Below are 19,024 nucleotides of genomic sequence, written 5' to 3' on the forward strand. Positions count from 1 at the left end.
TATAGCCTGTAAACAGCAGTTAGCATATTTCAGTGGACCGTGCCGTAGGCCATGAAGGGGTCGATACCCACAAAACTGCTGAGACGTGGTATGTAATGGACTAATGTACGTAAGATTGAATAAATCTAATTTGTTTAACAGTTGGCTTTCAATCTAACTTTGCTAGATAGCGCTTGCAAAGTTAAGCTAGCTCATGTTGCATCTGTAGTCATTTCCTACAGCTTTCTTTAAATCAATTAAATCTCCATGGTTTAGAAATCAAAAGTACAAACACAGGGTTTTAAAAAGTGGTGTTATGGTAACTTTTCTTTAGTGCTTCACATGCTACGTGAGTTGACCTAGCCATTTTCTCTGTCAGGAAAAAAACAACGCAAGCAACGTTGATTGAAGCGTACAATAATATTTCCGGATTTGAGACCACAGAGTAAGTTAGACCCTAGTGGGCTGACCCCCACCACCAGTGAACCACATGGCGTTACCGTTAGCCTTCAGATAGCCAGTTTGTTGCAGGATGATCCGAGCAACCCTGTCGCAAGTGACCAGCTTTTACGACCTGTGTTCACACCTGGCTTCAGCAAATTAGTCTTCAGATTCAGTCTCAGTTTTGGGCTCCGTACGTAAAATAAATTCCGACATCATTTGAGTCCCAGTAGAATAATATTTCTACAGCTGCTGTCTCAGATTGATCTCTACTGTTGTTTCAGAACCAAGAACAACGCTGTCCCATGTGTGTGAGTCATGACTTTCTTGGGCAAAGAAGTTCAGCAATTATTCTGTTCAGATGCACTAAAGTTTGAGGTTTTGCCCTTATTATTCTGAAATTATTCCTACTAATTGTCCACCACCTGACATGACTAAAACCATCGGCCATTCAACGGGATGGAGATTCAAAGGATGAGTCTGGGGAGCTACCGAGAGGTCAGTGTCAACCATGACCCTTTAAATCGTCAGTTTTTGTGATTGAAACCTGTCACTCTATACATTTTAAAATCGCACAAATGGACAGTAACGCTCCCATCTGGGACACAACTGGAGGACAGATCTGGTTTCCAACTATTATAGTTTGCCTTTCCTTGAATAAACTCTAAGAGGTCTAAGGCGGATTCTTTAGGAGCAAACATGTGTTTTCATTCGCTTTTCCAGTTTAATTCAGATCAGGCGCGTCTGCCGCGTGGACAATGACTTGAGGAACATTCAAATCAGGTATGAATTTGAAACGGCAGGGTTCGTCGTATGTAAATCAGCTTCTTTGAGGTCTCGCCTCTGCAGCTCATTTCTGCCTCTTCCAGTGGAGAAGTTGACAGCAAGATGAAGACCACCAAAGCGTCCAGCTCTTATTTGCGAAGGGATTTCAGCCCCCCCTGACCACTCGGCCATTGTCGTCAAATTTGCACAGAGCTGCAATAATTCAAAGACACTTATCGTATGCATTTGGCTTGCTTGTGTCTCCCCCCCCACCACTCCACCCCTCATCCCTCGTTTCCCCCTTTCCTCCCAGCGGCCCATCGTGTTGACCTTCCTGTCAGCTCCCCCGAGGAATTCTGGGTGGCGGGCGGTTCTGGCCTCCCTCCTGCTCACAAAATGCATACAAATTAGCCTTTCAAAAAATCAGATCAAGTTATGTAAAGGACAAAAGCAAGTAGACTTCAAAGGGGGGATGCTCTGCACGCAGGGGCTGGAGCCAGTTCCCCTCAGTCGTCGGCCCAGTCCACGGACTCTGTTGTGGATTTGATTATATTTTAACTCCCCCACCTCCTCCTCCTCCTCCTGGCTTCCCGAGACCCCCTACACCACCAAAATGGGTCCAGCCTTTTGGAGCGAATCCCAATCCCAAACCTGGTCTTTGATTTCAGGGGGCTTGGCACTGCTCCTTCTCCCCCTGCTTTGTTCCTCTTGATGGATCTAGGCGGGCCGGTGAACCGTGACCCCTGCCAGCCCACCCCGTCTGCATGAAGCAACACACACACACATACACATATATATATGTAGACAATGCCAAGCAGCCACAGAACCCAACAGGAAAGGAAGAAAAACTGAGCCAAAAAAAAAAAAAAAAGAAGAAATGTGGACAAATGTGCTGAAAGACGTCTGTGAATCAAAGTCTCATCCCTGACAGAGATTACAGGCGCAGTTGTGAGTGTCGCTGCCGCTTTCATTGTGTCTGTTCTGATAAGTTAGCCATGTGTGATGGCTGAGGAGGGAGAGGCGTCTGGACCGCGGCCTATTCAGACGCTCTGAACCACCTGCCACCGACCCGGGTGTGAACTTGAACAAGGAAGAAGGAGGAAAAAAAGAAAAAAACGGGAGGGGAACCACATTTTCGCTGTTAACTGTGTCGTCAAACTTGGTTTTATATCTGCTGTGTAGCGAGCATGCAGCTACCGTCTCTAATGGATGTGTACTGCTGTTTCAGAATCAAGACCAAGGTTGTTCTATGTGTGTGAGCCATGACTTGGGCTAACACATTAAGGTATTATTCATAAGAAAACAGTTATTTGGTTCGGATGGAATAAAGCTCGGAAGATATTGGTTAGTATTTCTAGTAATTGTCCACCATCTGACATTATTGGCTTTTTTTGGAGGGGGGGTTGAGGACCTGTCGGCCGTACAAAGGGATAGCCAATGCCACCCAGTTTGGGTGAATGAAAACTGAATGACCAAGCCAAGCCATGTTCATTTAAAGTCCATTTTCTTCAAAGTGAAGTCTCGCGTGATGAAAATTTAAGGGAATTATGGGATATCACGAGGCGAGACTTTACAGGAGTTACAGGTCATTCGCAAAACATCTCTCAATGCAATTTCAGAAATATTGCTTTTTATTTTAACTGTAATGGAAACGCAGCTATTGACTCTTTTTTTTCCCACCTGTGAAAGAAATAACGGTCAAATGGATGAAAGTAATAGATAATTAAATGCATGGATATTCATTTTAAATGTGCAGTTTCAAACAAGTGATGAGGTTGCAGCTGGAACTTTTGCATCTCGACAACGCTGTCCCTTATGTCGTGTCCTCGTTTGAATGTGTTCATGTGTGGTTCTCTGAAGGTTTCCTGCAGGAGCAGGCCACCGTGGAGGATGTCTTTGGCTGTGAAGATTCTTGAAGACGTTTCGCCACTCATCCAAGTAGCTAAATTGGATTGCTCCCAGTACGACAGGTAAGTACGTATCTGGACGTTAACAGACACTAGTCAAGCAAGTTTGTGATGGGCCTACAGAGGTTCCCATTTAAACTCCAACCCCTCACCAGTCCTTTAGAACTGAAGAAACTACTTGGTTGAAACGTCTTTAGGTTGTCTGTCTTGAATGTTTCCGGTGTTAAATCTTTTTGGCTTTAGGGGTAAATATAGTATAGTAAATCTAGATCAAGCCCACCTTGCAGGTGTCCTAGATGTTGGCTACTGCTTCTCATCTCATATCATCTCCTACTACCACTTAATCCTCACTAGGGTCGCGGGGGTTACTGGAGCCTATCCCAGCTGTCATTGGGCGAGAGGCGGGGTACAACCTGGACAGGTCGCCAACCCTAAACTTGTGGTATTTGAATTACCGTAACTCACCGATGGACAAAATCTTAAAAAACAAAATAAAAAGCTGCAGGTAGGGGGGCAACGCAAGGCCAGGAGTCCCAGGAAGAGAGAGTAGTTTGGTAAAAACCAAGTTAGTTATACCCTTGAGATGTCACAAAGGTTTTTCAGACAAAAGCAAAACTTCCTGTAAGACTGATCTTACGGGAGTGGACCAAAATTTTGCTTTGTTTTGAGATCTGAGTGGAGTGAGCAGCTCTACACAATGACAGAACCCGACCGGCAGGTACGTCAACGTCATGGGGTAATCCGGCGAGACGGCCCAGGGCGCATTTCACACTGCACTCGAGCCTAGCGACTAAATCTCCGGGGCTGCATGAAGGTTCATTAGCCCCAGGAAGAAATGCCACAACAACCCTTTCAAAGGAGTTTTAGATGCGGGTGTACATGTATACGATTGGTTGTTGCCATTAGTTTTTCTTTATGCATTGTTTGAAGTACTCCTTGCGTTGTGTTTGTTGATGACCCTGATGAAGGCCACAACCCAAAACTCATAGGTCTGACAAAGTTGTTCCATATATTACTGCTAACTGCTTCTGGAGTCTTGACCTTCCTACAATTCTCTATGCACCTCGGACTATTTATGAAGCCCAAAAATGTGATGTACCACGCATTTTTAGTTAACTAATTACTATGCATTGTACGCTTTTCCAAATCCATGGGCAGTGAACCACAAATTTACATCAAATTATGTGATTCGAGATCGGTCAAATTTGACCTGGAGGACAATAGGAAGGTTAATTGTTTCTTCCAAGTAACATTTTGTCAAATAATTATCCAAATTGAACTCACTCTTCACCCTTTCACCCCTTTCAGACCTCAGTTTCAGGTTCTGGGTCAGGATCTCGATCAACAAAAAGCCTTTTCAAAAGTCAAAAAGGGGAAAGAAAGCAGGCAGTGAACTTCAAACTGTGATGCTCAAGCTGATCCACAATTAACCTCTGGAGTCTTTAACAAGCGCGTATGTCCGCTGGGCTATTGATGATTTGTTTTGTGGGCCTGGTGAAAAGCGAAGTGCTAATGAGACCCACCCCCGCCACCTCCGCCACCACCACCACATCCAGCCAGGCAGGGCACCACTCAACCATTAAGTCAATTAAGAGTAGACTGAGGAGGGGGAAGGAGGGAGGGAGGACGGGGGAGGCTGAGGGGGGGTTTGCTGAGAGGGGAAGGCTCTTTTCATTTGGTTCTAATTAAAGTGCAGGAAGTGAAGCAGCAGCGGCGGCGCTCACCTACCTACCTTCAGGCTGGACGTTCCCTCCCCGGTGCTCTCTGGAAGCCATTAGCACATCTGGCCTCGCTGGACGGATTCGGCATTCATTGGGTTTTACAGAACTCATAACAGCATGTCATCACGAGTCAGATGCAGAATTGACCGTCTGTGAAGAAGACCTCTGCTTGACTGTAAACATGGCTGCTAGCACGGCTTTATAGCACTGATACGGTCAGAAATGTAAAAGAAAAGGGAATCTGCTGACTGATGCCAGATGGTTTTTGCATAATTCTGCAAACTCTCAGATTCTACATCAAAATGATACAATTTGAAAACCATGCAGCTGGACTTAAAGTACTTTTTTTTTCTACAGCCTATAACATGCACTTTGTGCCTTGTCAAAGTTTCACGTCAGTTTCGTGTTTGACTTAGGGTTAGGGTTAGGTTAGGGTTAGCGTTAGGGTTAGGGTTGGGGTTGGGGTTGGGGTTGGGGTTGGGTCTGCGCATACATTTCTTATTCTGACCTGAGTACATCTGAGGGAAATCACACCTGATTCGCAACCAAAATATTTTATTTCAAAAGTCATCTGGTTTAAAATTCCTAAGTTGAGGAAGGGGTTGCAAGAGTCTTTCTACGAACCAGATGGTTATTGGTTCGGTGCAAGACCCCAACCCAAAGCGTCTGGTGTGTGAATGCTTGGGCAGAGTTGTGAAGTACCAATGGGTAGAAAGGCGCTACATAAATACAAGACCATTTACCATTCAATCAATCAACCATAAGATGAAGCTTTCTAGACAAACGCATCCACATTAGGTACGATTAGACCAGACACCCCAATGAAACTGAAACTCCTGAACCACAAATTTTAAATAACGACTCAACAGTTCACATGCTGTCATTTTGCAGAAGTGACCTCATCTTGCATCTTGCATCTTGCCGGCTTGATCCTGTATAGAGATGGGAATTGATTAGATTTTATTGATACCGATGCCATTATCGATTCTGCTTATCAATTCCTCCTGTGAATTTTTGGTTTCGAAAAAATAGGTGTTCGCAATTTTATTGATAAGAGCTTGTGGAAGTAAACAGATAGTAAACTGGTCACTGGATCCTCACTAGCTCTGATGTCGACAAATGCTTCATCATGTTGGTGGTGTTGCCGCCCTTGGTTGAAATTACGGTGCTGCTTTAGTTAAGTTATAATATAAATAATTAAATAATCCCAGCGACCACATATGAGGACATCATTTCTTTTTCACAAACTATTACTTCCTGTTGGAGGATGATGCTTAGTTTGTATACATCTTAGGTTCTACTGATCCCAAATACCATAGAGAAATTAAAAATGCAGACCAATTGAAAGCTCAGGTCTCAGGTGGTTAAGTGATCACATATAATTATTTATTTAAACTCATATTGTCTCCATTTTATATTGAATTTATTGCAAACAATTGCAAACAATGTAAAAGATTTTGAAGATATTTTAGGGGGACTTCCAATGTGTTGTGAATGTGTTGTGTTTTGTTTGAAATCATAACCAGTCTTTAACTAATCACATCTATAGCTTTAGCTGTTCGCTAAAGATGTAGGTAAAGTTGATCACAGGGACCTTTTCATGCTTAAATACGGCCATTACGATCATTTCAATAATTATTCCTCTGATTATTTCCTCATCACTGGAGAAGAATGGGCAGTGCACCCAGGTAACGTTGGGTCTCATTTGTCCGGTTAGAGACCTCAGTCTCTCCTGGGTGTTTGATTAGACCGGACAAGCCAGCGAGACCAGCTCTGTTGCTGCGTGCAAGCCAAGATTGTGTCACACCGAAGAGTTTCCTTCATTATTTTTCGAATGTCACATCTGATTTCACCGTCACAAAGGGTGAAAAGACGTTCATGTTCCACAAGGGATCTGTGATTTCCCCCTCGTTTTGTTTTCGACCGAGAATTACAGAGACTTATCGTGACCACAGTACGTCTGCTCTGGGCCTTGGGGAACTCCTTCCTAACAGTCAGAATCAAGTCAAGGCAAATGTTTAGCAAAATGAGAACTGTGGGCGAATTGAGAAATGTGCAGAAAGCAGGTCACTGGCAGCTCATTTACCTCGGAGGTCTTAAAGTCGGAGCTGAGAGTTACATCACACCTGAGTTATCTACTTCCTGTTACAGAAGTCAGAAAACAAGATGGCCGCGTCCATAAAAGTTCTTGCCTTGTTCCAATATAACTTGGTGGAAACTTGGTGTGTTCAGTATTCAGTATGTTTTGTTAAAAAAACAACAATAGAAAATTGCTATAATGTTAAACTAAATTTAGGGTATTTAAGTTTTTCACTACATTTATCTGCAGTGATGAAATCTACAAGACCGCATGAGGCAGAAATTTATAAAAATATTCAAAGGTTTTAATTGTTCAATGTAAATGTAAAAAAAAATAAAAAATACAATATTAATCACAGTTTAACACAATGGTGTTTGCCATTGTTTTGGTTTCACTAGGCCATTGTTTTTAGCCATTGTTAGCTTGTAGTTGCCACATGAAAAACTTAAATTACACTTGAAACGTATGTATGTGGAAAAATATTGCCTGTACGACAGATTTAATACAACAAAACCTAATCAGAAGTGCTAATAAACGGAATATTACAGGAGCTTCTAATGACTGTTTACACACGAGGCGGCCATCTTGGAAACTCAACTCAGTGATAGTGAGGATTCTGAGTAGAAAATCTAAAAACTTGGAACACGGAAATTCCCACTTCTGAGTACAAATGGTTAGCACCATTAGCTCAACTAGCCACCACGCTTAGCACAGCATCGTTGCCACCATCTCTACAGTGAAGCATGGCGGTGGCAGCAGCAGGCTAGAGAGAACTGGTAGGATATGAGGTCCTGGAAGAGAACTGTGCAAAGGAAGCACACGCGACAACACCGGAGCGTCTTCAGGACGAGTCTCCGAGTGTCTTAGGGTGCAAAAGTTGGCACTGGGGCTTCGTAGGAGTTCAGATTTTTTCAAGTCGACTGTTATGTGATGAAGTGGAAAGTAATGAAATCTACATCCTTGACCAGACTATATACCTCACCTGTCGTGTAGGAGGTCTCCATATTGTTATTGTCACGTGATCAGCACAGTGTTGCTAGAGGGGAAATGACAAATTATCGTACTAAAAGCTTAAATTTATCGCATTTTGAGGAATAATATCGTACAAACCCGATTTAACGTTGCTCAGGACCATTTACCGCTACAGTAAAACATTACTACAGACCATATAGTATAGCTTTTAATGCAGTTTTACCTTTAAAAAAGCACTGTTTGTGTTTGCTAATTGTCGTACATTGTGGGATTTTTGGAGTTTTTGATCGTAGAGGGTGATATTATCGTACAAATAAGATAGTTATCGTACAAATAGGATAATTAATAACTGTACGTCTGGCAACACTGGATCAGGGACTAGTCTAAACGAGACCTAGTCAGGACACATAGAAAATGTGTTGACGGTTAACTCTAGATGCTAGTTCACACTTTCCATGGATTGAATCCCAAAATTCAAGTGTGCAGAATGTGTTAAGTCTTAATCATGAGCAGACATTCATTTTTTCTGTTTGTGCTAAATGTCCGTGTCAAATGGAAACCTAATATTCATGGTCTCATTTCCCTCCACCCTACGTAATAAAGTCAAACTGAGCGTGAGCTGGAGGTCATTTCAAACCCCAACATTAAGGTTTGTTTCCACCTGGGAAGACCTAGATTTATTTGGTGGAGATGTGTGTGTTGAGTTGTGTGGAAACCTTTCACCAGGACTTGTTTGTGATTCTTGGATTTTTTTTTTTAAATCTCAAATTCTTCAGGTTTCTTCAAGTTGTCGATTGCTACTGTCAGTATGTTGTCATAGTTGCTCCATTAATTCTCAAAGACTGGCCTCATGTTTGATGAGTCCATGTCTTGACTTGGTGCAGAAGGAGAGTTATGGTGGTGGGTTAGCGCCATCTAGTGGAGATCTGATCATTTAGGTTTAGGTTATTTAATGATTCCCTTATGTCTTCCTCTTGGTGAAAATCAAGAATGATTACTCATAACCTTGGAATTAATTAATCTCGTTTGAACTGTATTTATACACCGACCAGGCATAACATTATGACCACCTTCCTCAATGTTGTGTAGGTGCCTCCAAACCGGACGTGGTCCTTCTGAGGGAGGTGGTGTCTGGGTATATCTCAGCATTTCTTAATACCTCACCACCACTTTGAATTCTAACTTAACAGATTTAGTTTACGGTAAAAACAATAGACCACTGTCATAAAACAGAATCAGAATCAGATTTACTTCATTGATCCCAGGGGGAAATTATTTTCATTACATAGAGGCGACTTTCTGTGTAGGTGTCAGGATCCACTTTGACGCCTTGGATGGAGACGGGTCTCCGGCACCTTGGTCCTCCTCAGGTCCACCACCAGGTCCTTCGTCTTTGTCACATTGAGCTGTAGATGTTTCTGCTCGCACCATGTGACGAAGTCGTCCACGACAGCCCTGTGCTCCACCTCGTCACCATCGCTGATTCATCCAACCACTGCAGAGTCATCAGAAAACTTACGGAGATGACAGGTCTCTGTGCAGTGGTTGAAGTCTGTGGTGTAGAGGGTGAAGAGACGACAGAGGACAGAGGACAGTCCCCTGTGAGGCCCCAGTGTTGCTGACCAGCCTGTCCAACATGTCTGCCAGTCAGGTAGTCAACAATCCAAGACACAACCTGCATGTCCTCACCCAGAAGAGCCGGACGGATGGTGTTGAAAGTCCTGGAGAAGTCAAAGAACATGACTCTTGCAGTTCTCGCCGTCTAGTCCAGACGGGCGTAGACACAGCTGAGCAGGAAGATGATGGCATCCTCAGCTCAGAGTGCAAATAGACTAAATCGTCGTTTGTGCCTCTGAATTTCTGCCGCTCTCAGAGAAAATTAACAAATGCACCCATAGTAGTTCAGTTTCTGTTTTACTGGTTCATCTTTGTTTTTTAATAAAATAGATTCATGCACTTTAAAAAAAAAAAAGTTTTTAGACTCAAACTCAAAATTTACGTCAAAAATACCTTCAAATTCCAAGACCTCATGAAGTCGTGATGACGTTTTTAAGTGTCTTAATGAATGAATGAATGAATGATCAACTTGTAATAGTTTTTAAGACCCCCTGGATACCCTGGGTGTGTGGCTACACAATGTTGTTGTCTATGTTGGATCATCCCACAGATACTTGATCAGTTTGGGATCTAGTGAATTTTGAGGCCAGGTCAACACGGTTTTTCATGTTTTTTCACTTGTTCCTGAACGGTCATCATTGCTATGGGGTGGAGGTGGGGGGGTGTCTGGTCTGGTCTGGTCAGGTCTGGTCTGGGTGGGTGCTACATGTCTGAGTAACATCCACACGAATGAATGAACGAACGCCAGGTCCGAAAGTTTCCCAGCAGAACAATGAACTGTTACAAGATGCTCAATGTTACCAACGTCTCCCGTCAGTGGTCATAATGTTGTGGCTGATAAGTGTACACCATATTAATTGCCTTTAGATCAGTCAGTGACTTCACTTCTTAACCCTGCAAAGAATTTAATTCACACAATTTGGTTTTAGAAAAATTTCCAGTCTTTTTTTTGGAAAATATTTCCTTTCAAACACCCACTTTATTTTTTTTCCATGACTGTACATATATATTTTTTTTAAATAGCTGAAGGGAAAACATGAACTCATGATGTGCGGCCCCACCATCTGCAAACACCACAACATGCAACGTGTTGACTGTGCCAGTCCAGTCTTTATTTCAGGAATAAAAAAAAAATAATAAAATAAACGACTACAGGCTGTTTCCCAGCTCACGTCAGTCCAGCGGCAAAACCGATTAGTTCAAACATGCAACTACACACGACTGGAGCGGATGTTTGCAGATAATGTGATCGTGACTTTGTCTCGTATAGGAGGAGGAGGAGGTGGTGGTGGTGTTAGGGGGGCGTCAGTCAACAAAACTACACGAACACCATCCACACTGGAGGAGAACAGCTATTAACTCTAGTGACGACGACAACAAAAAAAAAAAAAAAAAAAAAGCCCATGAACAAGCAGGAACTGAAAGAAACTGCGAGAGAGCTTTATTAAAACACCACTTTTTTTTTTTCCTTTTTAAACATGGGAACGCCACAAAAGCAAGTTTCAACACAAACTGCAGCACCGGAACAATAAAAGAAAAACAAAAAAAAACGAGGCAAAAAAAAACCAAAAAAAAAAAAATGAGCTTCTCTGAAGCCACTTTTAAAAAATACCCCCAGGTGAGTAAATGCAAGCTCAACCATAAAAATAACTCCTAAAAGGTGTTTTTTTCTAAACCTAAAGACATTTAAACCACATGATGATGATGATGCAGACTTCGTCCTGAGATGGCACGACTTTTTCCCGGGGCGCTCGGCGTTATACGGTTTTCTGCTGCCCCTTCTTCCCGATCAGAGACTTGTGGATGTGAGGAATCACACCTGAGGGAGGGAAAAATATAAAGAAATAATGGGTGAGTCCTGGTGTAACATGCACAAACCTCTATATATAATCTATGCACTGGACTCGTGGATGCTTTATGGATACGTGGGAGTGATTTAACCTTAAACACGTCCACTTCCACATTGCAGATCTTACCTCCGCCAGCAATAGTGGCCTTGATGAGCGAATCCAGCTCCTCGTCTCCTCTGATCGCCAGCTGCAAGTGGCGCGGAGTGATACGCTTCACCTTAAGGTCCTTGGACGCATTTCCTGCCAACTCCAGCACCTGCGATGACGGAAGAAGTCGCGTTTCAGGTCCGTGCATGAATAAATACGTGATATAAATAAGAGGTGTTGAGGAGGGGGGGGGGGTGGATGTGGGGGTTCATACCTCGGCGGTGAGGTACTCCAGGATAGCCGCGCTGTACACCGCTGCAGTGGCCCCCACTCTGCCGTGGCTGGTGGTTCTGGACTTGAGGTGTCTGTGGATACGACCCACGGGGAACTGCGGCGAGAAACGCGCGGAAATCGGAGGGTGAGTGTGGGGGGAGGACGGACACACACACACAAACAAACAAAAAAGGCTCCTCTAGCAAATGAATGGATTCCGGGGGCGAACGAACCTGCAGTCCCGCTCGCTGGGAGCGTGAAATAGCCTTGGTCTTGGTCTTCCCGGAGTCTTTCCCAGCTTTACCACCAGCCTGAAAAAACACAAACAAAAAAAAATATATAATATATATTATAGGATGAGTTCCGAGCCGCCGACTCGGCGTAACGCCGTTGAAATATTAACTGGATGCGGAGCGGTTGAGGGGGGAAATTTACCGCCCCTTTTTTAGCATTATCTAGCCATGCTATCGCTGTTAGCCGCGTTAGCCGCAGCGCTGCGTTAGCACGCGAGCTAACGGCTAACTAACGGTTAGTCTGCAACGTTGGTGCCTCTCGTAACGTGAACGCACAGCGACTCGCTACACACGAGCGCTCCGTCCCGATGTGCGCAGCCGGTACGACCGCTAACACTCACCATATTTAAAATGTACAAATAATTTCCGACAATTTCCGTACAAATAAAAATTCGACGGTCCGACCACCGACTAACGACTGTTGTTTGAACTACAGTCTCCCCGCCTACAATTGTCCCTTTTATAAGGCCGAGCTTCATCCGGGTAACCCCGGGACGCGCACTGGCCAATCACACTTCGTCTTGTGTTTTTTCGAGCCTGGCGTTCGACCAATGAACGAGAAGAACCCCCTCTTTGCGGGAAAAGTGTTGAATTTCCGTGCAAAGTGCTTGTGGGTAATGTAGTTAAGGCGCTTAGCCAGACGGTTTCCATTGTCCTTTCATAATAAAAATAAATAAATAAAAAAGGTATGATTTTTAGCAGTTGTTTGACACATAGATTTTTCATTTTAAAACGAAAAACATACTAGTAGTTACGGCAGGCAAAATGAATATGTTAAATGTAAGTTAGAATAATATTATTATTTGTTTGTTTGTTTTTATAATCTCCCGTGTATTATTACATAAACCGCGACAGAAATATGTTGTATTTGATATTCCTTATTTAAAATGCAAAGATGTACATAAAAATGTAACTTCTAAATTAAAAATTAACACTGTCGTGTTATTGCTGCTGCTGTTGGGACTGAGAGTTGCTGTTATTTTGTTTGTTGTTGTTGTTTTTTTGTGGCATTTCCTTCACTCCAAACTGACTTTGTCATGTCCAGTCTGCAGGGAGAGTCAGTTTCATGTGCTGTAAACCACTTACACTTTTATATTTACTCTTCTTGTTCACGTCTTATCCATAAAACCCGGAGGCTTTTATGGATTTATGATTCATTCATTCATTCATTCATTCATTCATTAAACTGAACGCTTGACTAAGGACGAGCAGGAAAGACGTTTCTGCCTATTGCAACAATTTTATAACCGCTCGCTCTTTGTTTGTCGCTCTGCACCGTGACCACATGATGGCAGTGGATGCTCATAAATCAAAATGCAGCCGCTCACTCTGCACATGACCTTGAATTACTCTCCTGTTTAAGATAAAAGTGTTAACTTAATATGTCTTTTGTCTTACTTGTGCTAATGAGGAACAAACTTTGGTGCAAGAGGTGTAATGATCTCAGATTTTTAACGGTTCCATTCTTGTTCCCACTGATCCATTAATAAGACGAGATGAGACTTTAATTGACCCCGTAGGGAAATGAATGTGTTAGATGCGCAGCCTCCTTCTCTCTGTTACTGCAGGATGTTTGGTGAAGGTGTTAACTGACTGATGTCCAAGATAAGATGAGACTATATTTATGCCCGTGAGAAAATGAAAGAAAAACTGAAAAAAAAAATTGATATTAGTCTGAGAAAGTTGTGAAAGTACCTGAGATATATGTGTCATGCACTTTAGAGAATGAGAGCAAACACACAGGATGAAGTAATGCACAGATAAAGATATAAAAAGATGCATTGTCCTGAGGATAACTGTGTCCTTTGGCTGTGGAGGAAACTCAGCCGCATTGTTAAGAAACGCTGATGTTAAATGAGTCTCGCCGCTGAGCCGTGGGTGCAGCAGTCATCGGGTGCAGGAGCCACCTAAGGTCCTGAAAGGGGAGGATTCAGGATGTTTTGCAGTTTGGTCAACATCCTCCTCTCACCCACCTGCTCCACCGAGTCCAGGGGACAGGACGAAGCTGAAGCTGGGTGTGATCACTCTACAGGGTCCGGCTAAATTATAGAGTCCAGATTAATTCAAATAGATAAATAAAAGCAGGTTATTGCTGTTTGCATGACTTGCTCCAAATGATGCACTTCTCTAGTTCAGTGTTTCTCAACTTTGGTACTTGGGATTAGTAGGACCTATAGGAAATATAAAAAAAATAAGCAAGAAATTGTGTGGACACAAGGATTAATTCACTGCATAGCACACTTTAAGTCACCAATGTGTAAAACCAAAAATATTTTAATGCAAAAGCAGAATTGGAAGCAATGAAATCCCAACGTCCTCGAACGAGTCCCTGCGAATTTGTTAAATTTTCATGTCATATCAAACTAGTAAAGTTAATAAGCACGAATAAACAAGTGTATTGACCGTCCACTACCAGCACATGGCAGATAAAAGGTCAACAGGTCTAAATGAAGCAGAATAAACTGCAACAAACCTAATGTCCCCATATGAGGACGCCGGGTCTCAGGAGGTAAAAAAAAAGATCATGTGACATTTATAGAAACATGATTATTTTACTATATGTGACTGTGATCTTTATTTACGTACATCTGAGGTTGAGAACCACTGTTTTACCGTATGATGTTAATACTATGTCGGCCCACTAGGGTCTAACGTACTCCGCCGTGGTCTCAAATCCAGAAATATCTTTGTACGTTTCAAACAAGGTTGCGCTGGCGTTGTTTTTATCCTGATGGAGAAAATGGCTAGGTCAAAGAAATGTTACCATAACACCCGATGTTTGTGCTCTTGACTTCTAAACCATGTAGATTTAAAATTATTTAAAGAGGGTTGTTCAAAAGGCAAAGGAGACGACTCCAGACGCAGCGTGAGCTAGCTAAACTTTACAAGCGCTAGCTAGCAAAGACACATACATTTGTCCATCGAATACCATGTCTCAGCAGTTTTATGTTTAATATTCATGTACATGAAGTTTGTGTCATAAATCCAATATATTCGCGTTACTGCGAGGTTCCTCAGGGTAGATCAACAAATATGCAGAGGGTCCAGGACCCCCCCAAAACTGAGAACCGGTCCTGTAGTTGTTGAGGTCTTCAGCTGTGTTCTCATTACAGTTTTTCACAAAACGAAAGAGATATTACTGAAATTTTCATAAGGCGTAGTTGCTCTTTGTATGTGTTTTCACTGAAAGTTTTTTTGTTCGTTTGTTTTTACAAATGAGCTGTGACTTTTGTAAAGTCTTATCTCATGAGACGCCATAATTCTCGACTTCACTTTGAGGAAGGTGGACTTCCGATGAACTGGCCACACGAACTCCTGCGTCATCTCCATCGAGGCCGGTGATGGGGAAATGCAAAAAAAAAAAAACACCTCACGAGAGCATAAAAATGTTTTATCTTTAGATATTTGAGAGGTTTTTCTGAAATGTAGACGTTTCCATCACCAGTTTTTACCGTGATATTTAGGTTTTGCACATTTCTAGGGGGGATGGAAATGCAGCAATTGACTTAGTTGATACGGAGCCATGAATTTAGATACAGAGAGGAGGTCGGGGTGGATGGATGAATCAACAAAGCACTGGACTTTGACTAGTTTCTAATCAAAGGCCAATTATGTTTCTTAACGTCTTTTTGTTAACGTTAATTGTAACACTAAAGGTCGTCTAACCTTAGTTAAAGTTAGCCGGGTTGATTTTGTGACCTGTACACTTTGGGGAGGTGCATAACACTGTAGAGAGACTGCAGAGGTTGGAGGTCTTGGAGAAACACTGACTGGCAAAGAAAGAGGTTTCTGTCTTCATTTTTCACCCTGCTTTACTGCAGAGTTAATGTGTAACAGGCTGCAGTCAGAGTGTGCGAGGGTTTGATAAGACAATCTGTTTCTATGTGTGTGTGTGTTTGAAACAACACACACAGCTGGTGGTGGGCTGGTCACGTCTAAATCACATACCATTCATTCTCAGGCATGCTCTCCTTTCAACAGTCAGTCACTCAGTCACCCCCCCCCCCCCCCCGACCTCTGCCTCATTCATTCATCCTCAAATCTACCCCCCTTCAAAAAGGAGAGTCGGTGCCTCTGTGGGTGCTGAGCTCTATTTCTGAATGTTTGCCAATCACTCCATCTGTTAGTTTTCAACACTTTCTTTTCTTAAGGTTATTCACTCTCTCACTCTCTCACTTACTCACTCACTCACTCACAAGTGAGAATCTTCCACAGAACTCGTTGGTTGAAAGTTTAATTTTGGACGTGAACCACAGGAAACAAGAAGCAGAAGTGTCTCACCTGTTACAGAAATAACACAATGAGCGAAATACAAAAAGCATTGGTGTAATGACGACTTAGTTTACATTAAATTATGAATGTGCTATATATACATGGGGTTCAACAGGGTTCTGTTCTGGGTCCCGTTTCAGTTGTGTACATTTGGGTGCAACTTCAAACAAAAACGTTGTCTCTGAATTGTCAGGATCATGCACCACATGTATTTATTTATGACGGCAGGAGGTGGTTGGGTCACGTCTGCATTCAGACTCCAACCCGGGTTAGTTTAGGTAACAAAAACATGCTAATCAACGTTAGAAAAAGAGTTTAGACTCAAATCACTGAGGTCAGTTTCTTAACTCAAGTGGGTCACAGACTTAACATAATCAGGTCAAAGTGTATTTTGTGGTGGAAAATGTACCATCTTGGCCAACACACTAATGAACATTTTCTCCTTATGCTGCTAGATGATTAAATTATTTTTCCCTCAAAAATTTCCTTCCAGAGCACAATTTCTTCTTATTGTAGGAGACAGTGTTTCTAAATTACATATAAAGTAGAAACTTTGAAGAAGAAAGAGTTTAAGGCTACATATTTAAAAAACTTTATGTGGCGTTCAACAGGGCTCTGTTCTGGGTCCTGTTTTAATTACTCTGTGCATGCTTCTCCAGGGCTGTCTCTGCTTACTTAGTTACTTAATTAAATGATATACTACACCTAATAATAATGATGATAAAGGTGAATAACAATTTTACATTTTTCACTTGTCACTGAACATGTTCGGCATTATTGTCTCAACATATTAGCACCTGGGTCAATACATTAATGAAAACTTTCTCCTTATCCCACTAGACAATTAAATCTTACTGCAGCTAAGTTTCCTTTAAAGTTTCCTTCTAGAGCACATTTTATTTGCTATTTTTTTATTTTTTAAAGAAAATAAAAGTTTAAGGCTACATATTTAAAAACTTTATGTGGCGTTCAACAGGGCTCTGTTCTGGGTCCTGTTTTAATTAATGTCTATAAGTTTCTGCAAGGCTGTCCCTGCATATACTACTACTACTACTATTATTATTATTATTAATAATAATAATAATAATAATAATAATAATGATGATAATGAAGATAATGAAGATGAGTAACATTTTAAATTTTTCACTTGTCACTGAACTGAACCTTTTGTTTTTAACATACTGGTCTATGAGATTGATGACAGTGTATTAAGAATGAAAGTGAAATTGCAGTGAAAAAGCAAACAAACAAACAACAACGAGGCCATTTTGATGTCCAGCTTGAGATATTCATTTTTGATTTCAACAAATTAATTGTATATATTAATTGTATAAACTTACTGTTCAAGCCCATTGTATATATTTGCTTCATTTTTTTCTCTAAATTCTCTATTTTGAATCTGTAATTTATGTTGTATCTCATTTAAGTGCTTTGATTTGTTTCAATGAGCAAAGATGCTGGAGTCAAATGCCTTGATTCTGACTCTGACTAAAGAAAAGTGCACAGTGCAGTTTATGAAGCTTCAGCTCCTCAAGCTGAGAGACAAATTGTTAAACATTGTCTTTGTCTGCACTTGAGAGACAAATGGATTTAGAACATGTTTCCGGAAACCACATGGGGAGAAAAAAAAAACAAAACAAGAAGCCAAGAGGATGGGAGGTGAAGATATGGGAGAGCTCAGAGGAAGAAGAGATGCACAAAGAGCGTGAGAAGCTGTGATGTCATTGTGTCTGCTGGGACATAAATAGAAACAAGAAGGGGTGAAAAAAAATGCTTGGTGGGAAAACTCTGCAGAATTGTTTAACTGGAAACCAGATTACTGGGTCACTGGTCCCATATTAATAAAACCCCATTAGGTGACAATCGGCACAGAACATGAACAGTAAACTCATTTATTGCTCTGAATGTGAGTGGATATGAATTCCTACCCACCGACGTGGGACATTGGTGACATCATCCCAGGAACATGTGGGTCAGTGATGAGCATGAATATTCACGCTCATTAGCGAGAAGCTGATGTTTATGCCTTTCTCTTCTTTTGTCTGGCCTTGTGTGTTCGTATTAAATTAGGTGATGGACACATTTGGAAAGTTGGGCTGTTTGAGCAACAAAAGATACATGTAAAGCTAAAAGGCTGAAGCTGTAAAGCCTCTAAATTTAAAATCCTTCTGCGGTTTTTGACTTTTTGTCTATGACTAATAAGTGTTATATCAAAAACATCTATCAAAATCAACTGCGAGGGGGCGGGGGACTTTTATTCTCAAGATAACAGTCATTAATTTCTGCTTTGTATGTGTTTCCATTGAAAGGTGTTTTGCGAATGAGCTGTAACGTCTCACGATATCTCATAATTCTCATCACTTCACTTTGAGGACTTCAAATGAACTGATCACATGACCCCCTGCATCATCTCCAGTGATGGAGAAAAGTGTTTCCATTGCACTTTTGCAATAAACATTTATATATCAACATGTCTGAAAAAACAGACGTAGGTGTTTCCATCCCCAGTTTTTAACTGCTGTATTTGGGTTTTGTGCATTTCTAAGGTGAATACAATCACAGCAAAGGACTGAACTTGATCTTGAGTGTGAACCTGGACAAAAACTTGTTGTTCTCTGTAAATGGTGCATTGAAGTCAGGAAGGTGAAGGTCGTCTCTGATGACGTCTCCAATAAAAACCCAGTAGAAAGTAATAAATTTATATTCTTCTTGCTGAGAACAGACAGCTCACGTGCTGCACTGTGAGTTGCAGATGTGTATAGCCTGT

The 19,024-nt window shown here is 41.8% G+C and overlaps 1 protein-coding gene across 1 annotated transcript; it reads right to left on the reverse strand.

Moving 5' to 3' along the window:
* Positions 1-10,901: 10,901 nt before the first annotated feature.
* Positions 10,902-12,475, reverse strand: LOC125005836 (histone H2A.Z). The gene is made up of 5 exons (XM_047581841.1): positions 12,327-12,475; positions 11,926-12,003; positions 11,694-11,807; positions 11,459-11,588; positions 10,902-11,301 (listed from the first exon to the last, which is right to left on the reverse strand). Exons 1-5 carry the CDS (start codon positions 12,462-12,464, stop codon positions 11,240-11,242), a joined length of 522 nt encoding a protein of 173 aa, XP_047437797.1. The 5' UTR covers positions 12,465-12,475; the 3' UTR covers positions 10,902-11,239.
* Between the last annotated feature and the right edge of the window lie 6,549 nt (positions 12,476-19,024).

This window comes from Mugil cephalus, chromosome 1, assembly GCF_022458985.1.
Source record: "Mugil cephalus isolate CIBA_MC_2020 chromosome 1, CIBA_Mcephalus_1.1, whole genome shotgun sequence".
Taxonomy (NCBI): domain Eukaryota; kingdom Metazoa; phylum Chordata; class Actinopteri; order Mugiliformes; family Mugilidae; genus Mugil; species Mugil cephalus.

What these genes read in the sequence shown, in the direction of transcription:
- LOC125005836 (XM_047581841.1), bottom strand. Translation starts at nt 12,464, where the DNA reads ATGAAGCTCGGCCTTATAAAAGGGACAATTGTAGGCGGGGAGACTGTA. An exon ending in ATTTGTACATTTTAAATATG is followed by an intron (nt 12,004 to 12,326) that starts GTGAGTGTTAGC and finishes GTGTTTTTTCAG; the next exon opens with GCTGGTGGTAAAGCTGGGAA. An exon ending in GGCCACTATTGCTGGCGGAG is followed by an intron (nt 11,302 to 11,458) that starts GTAAGATCTGCA and finishes TCCCTCCCTCAG; the next exon opens with GTGTGATTCCTCACATCCAC.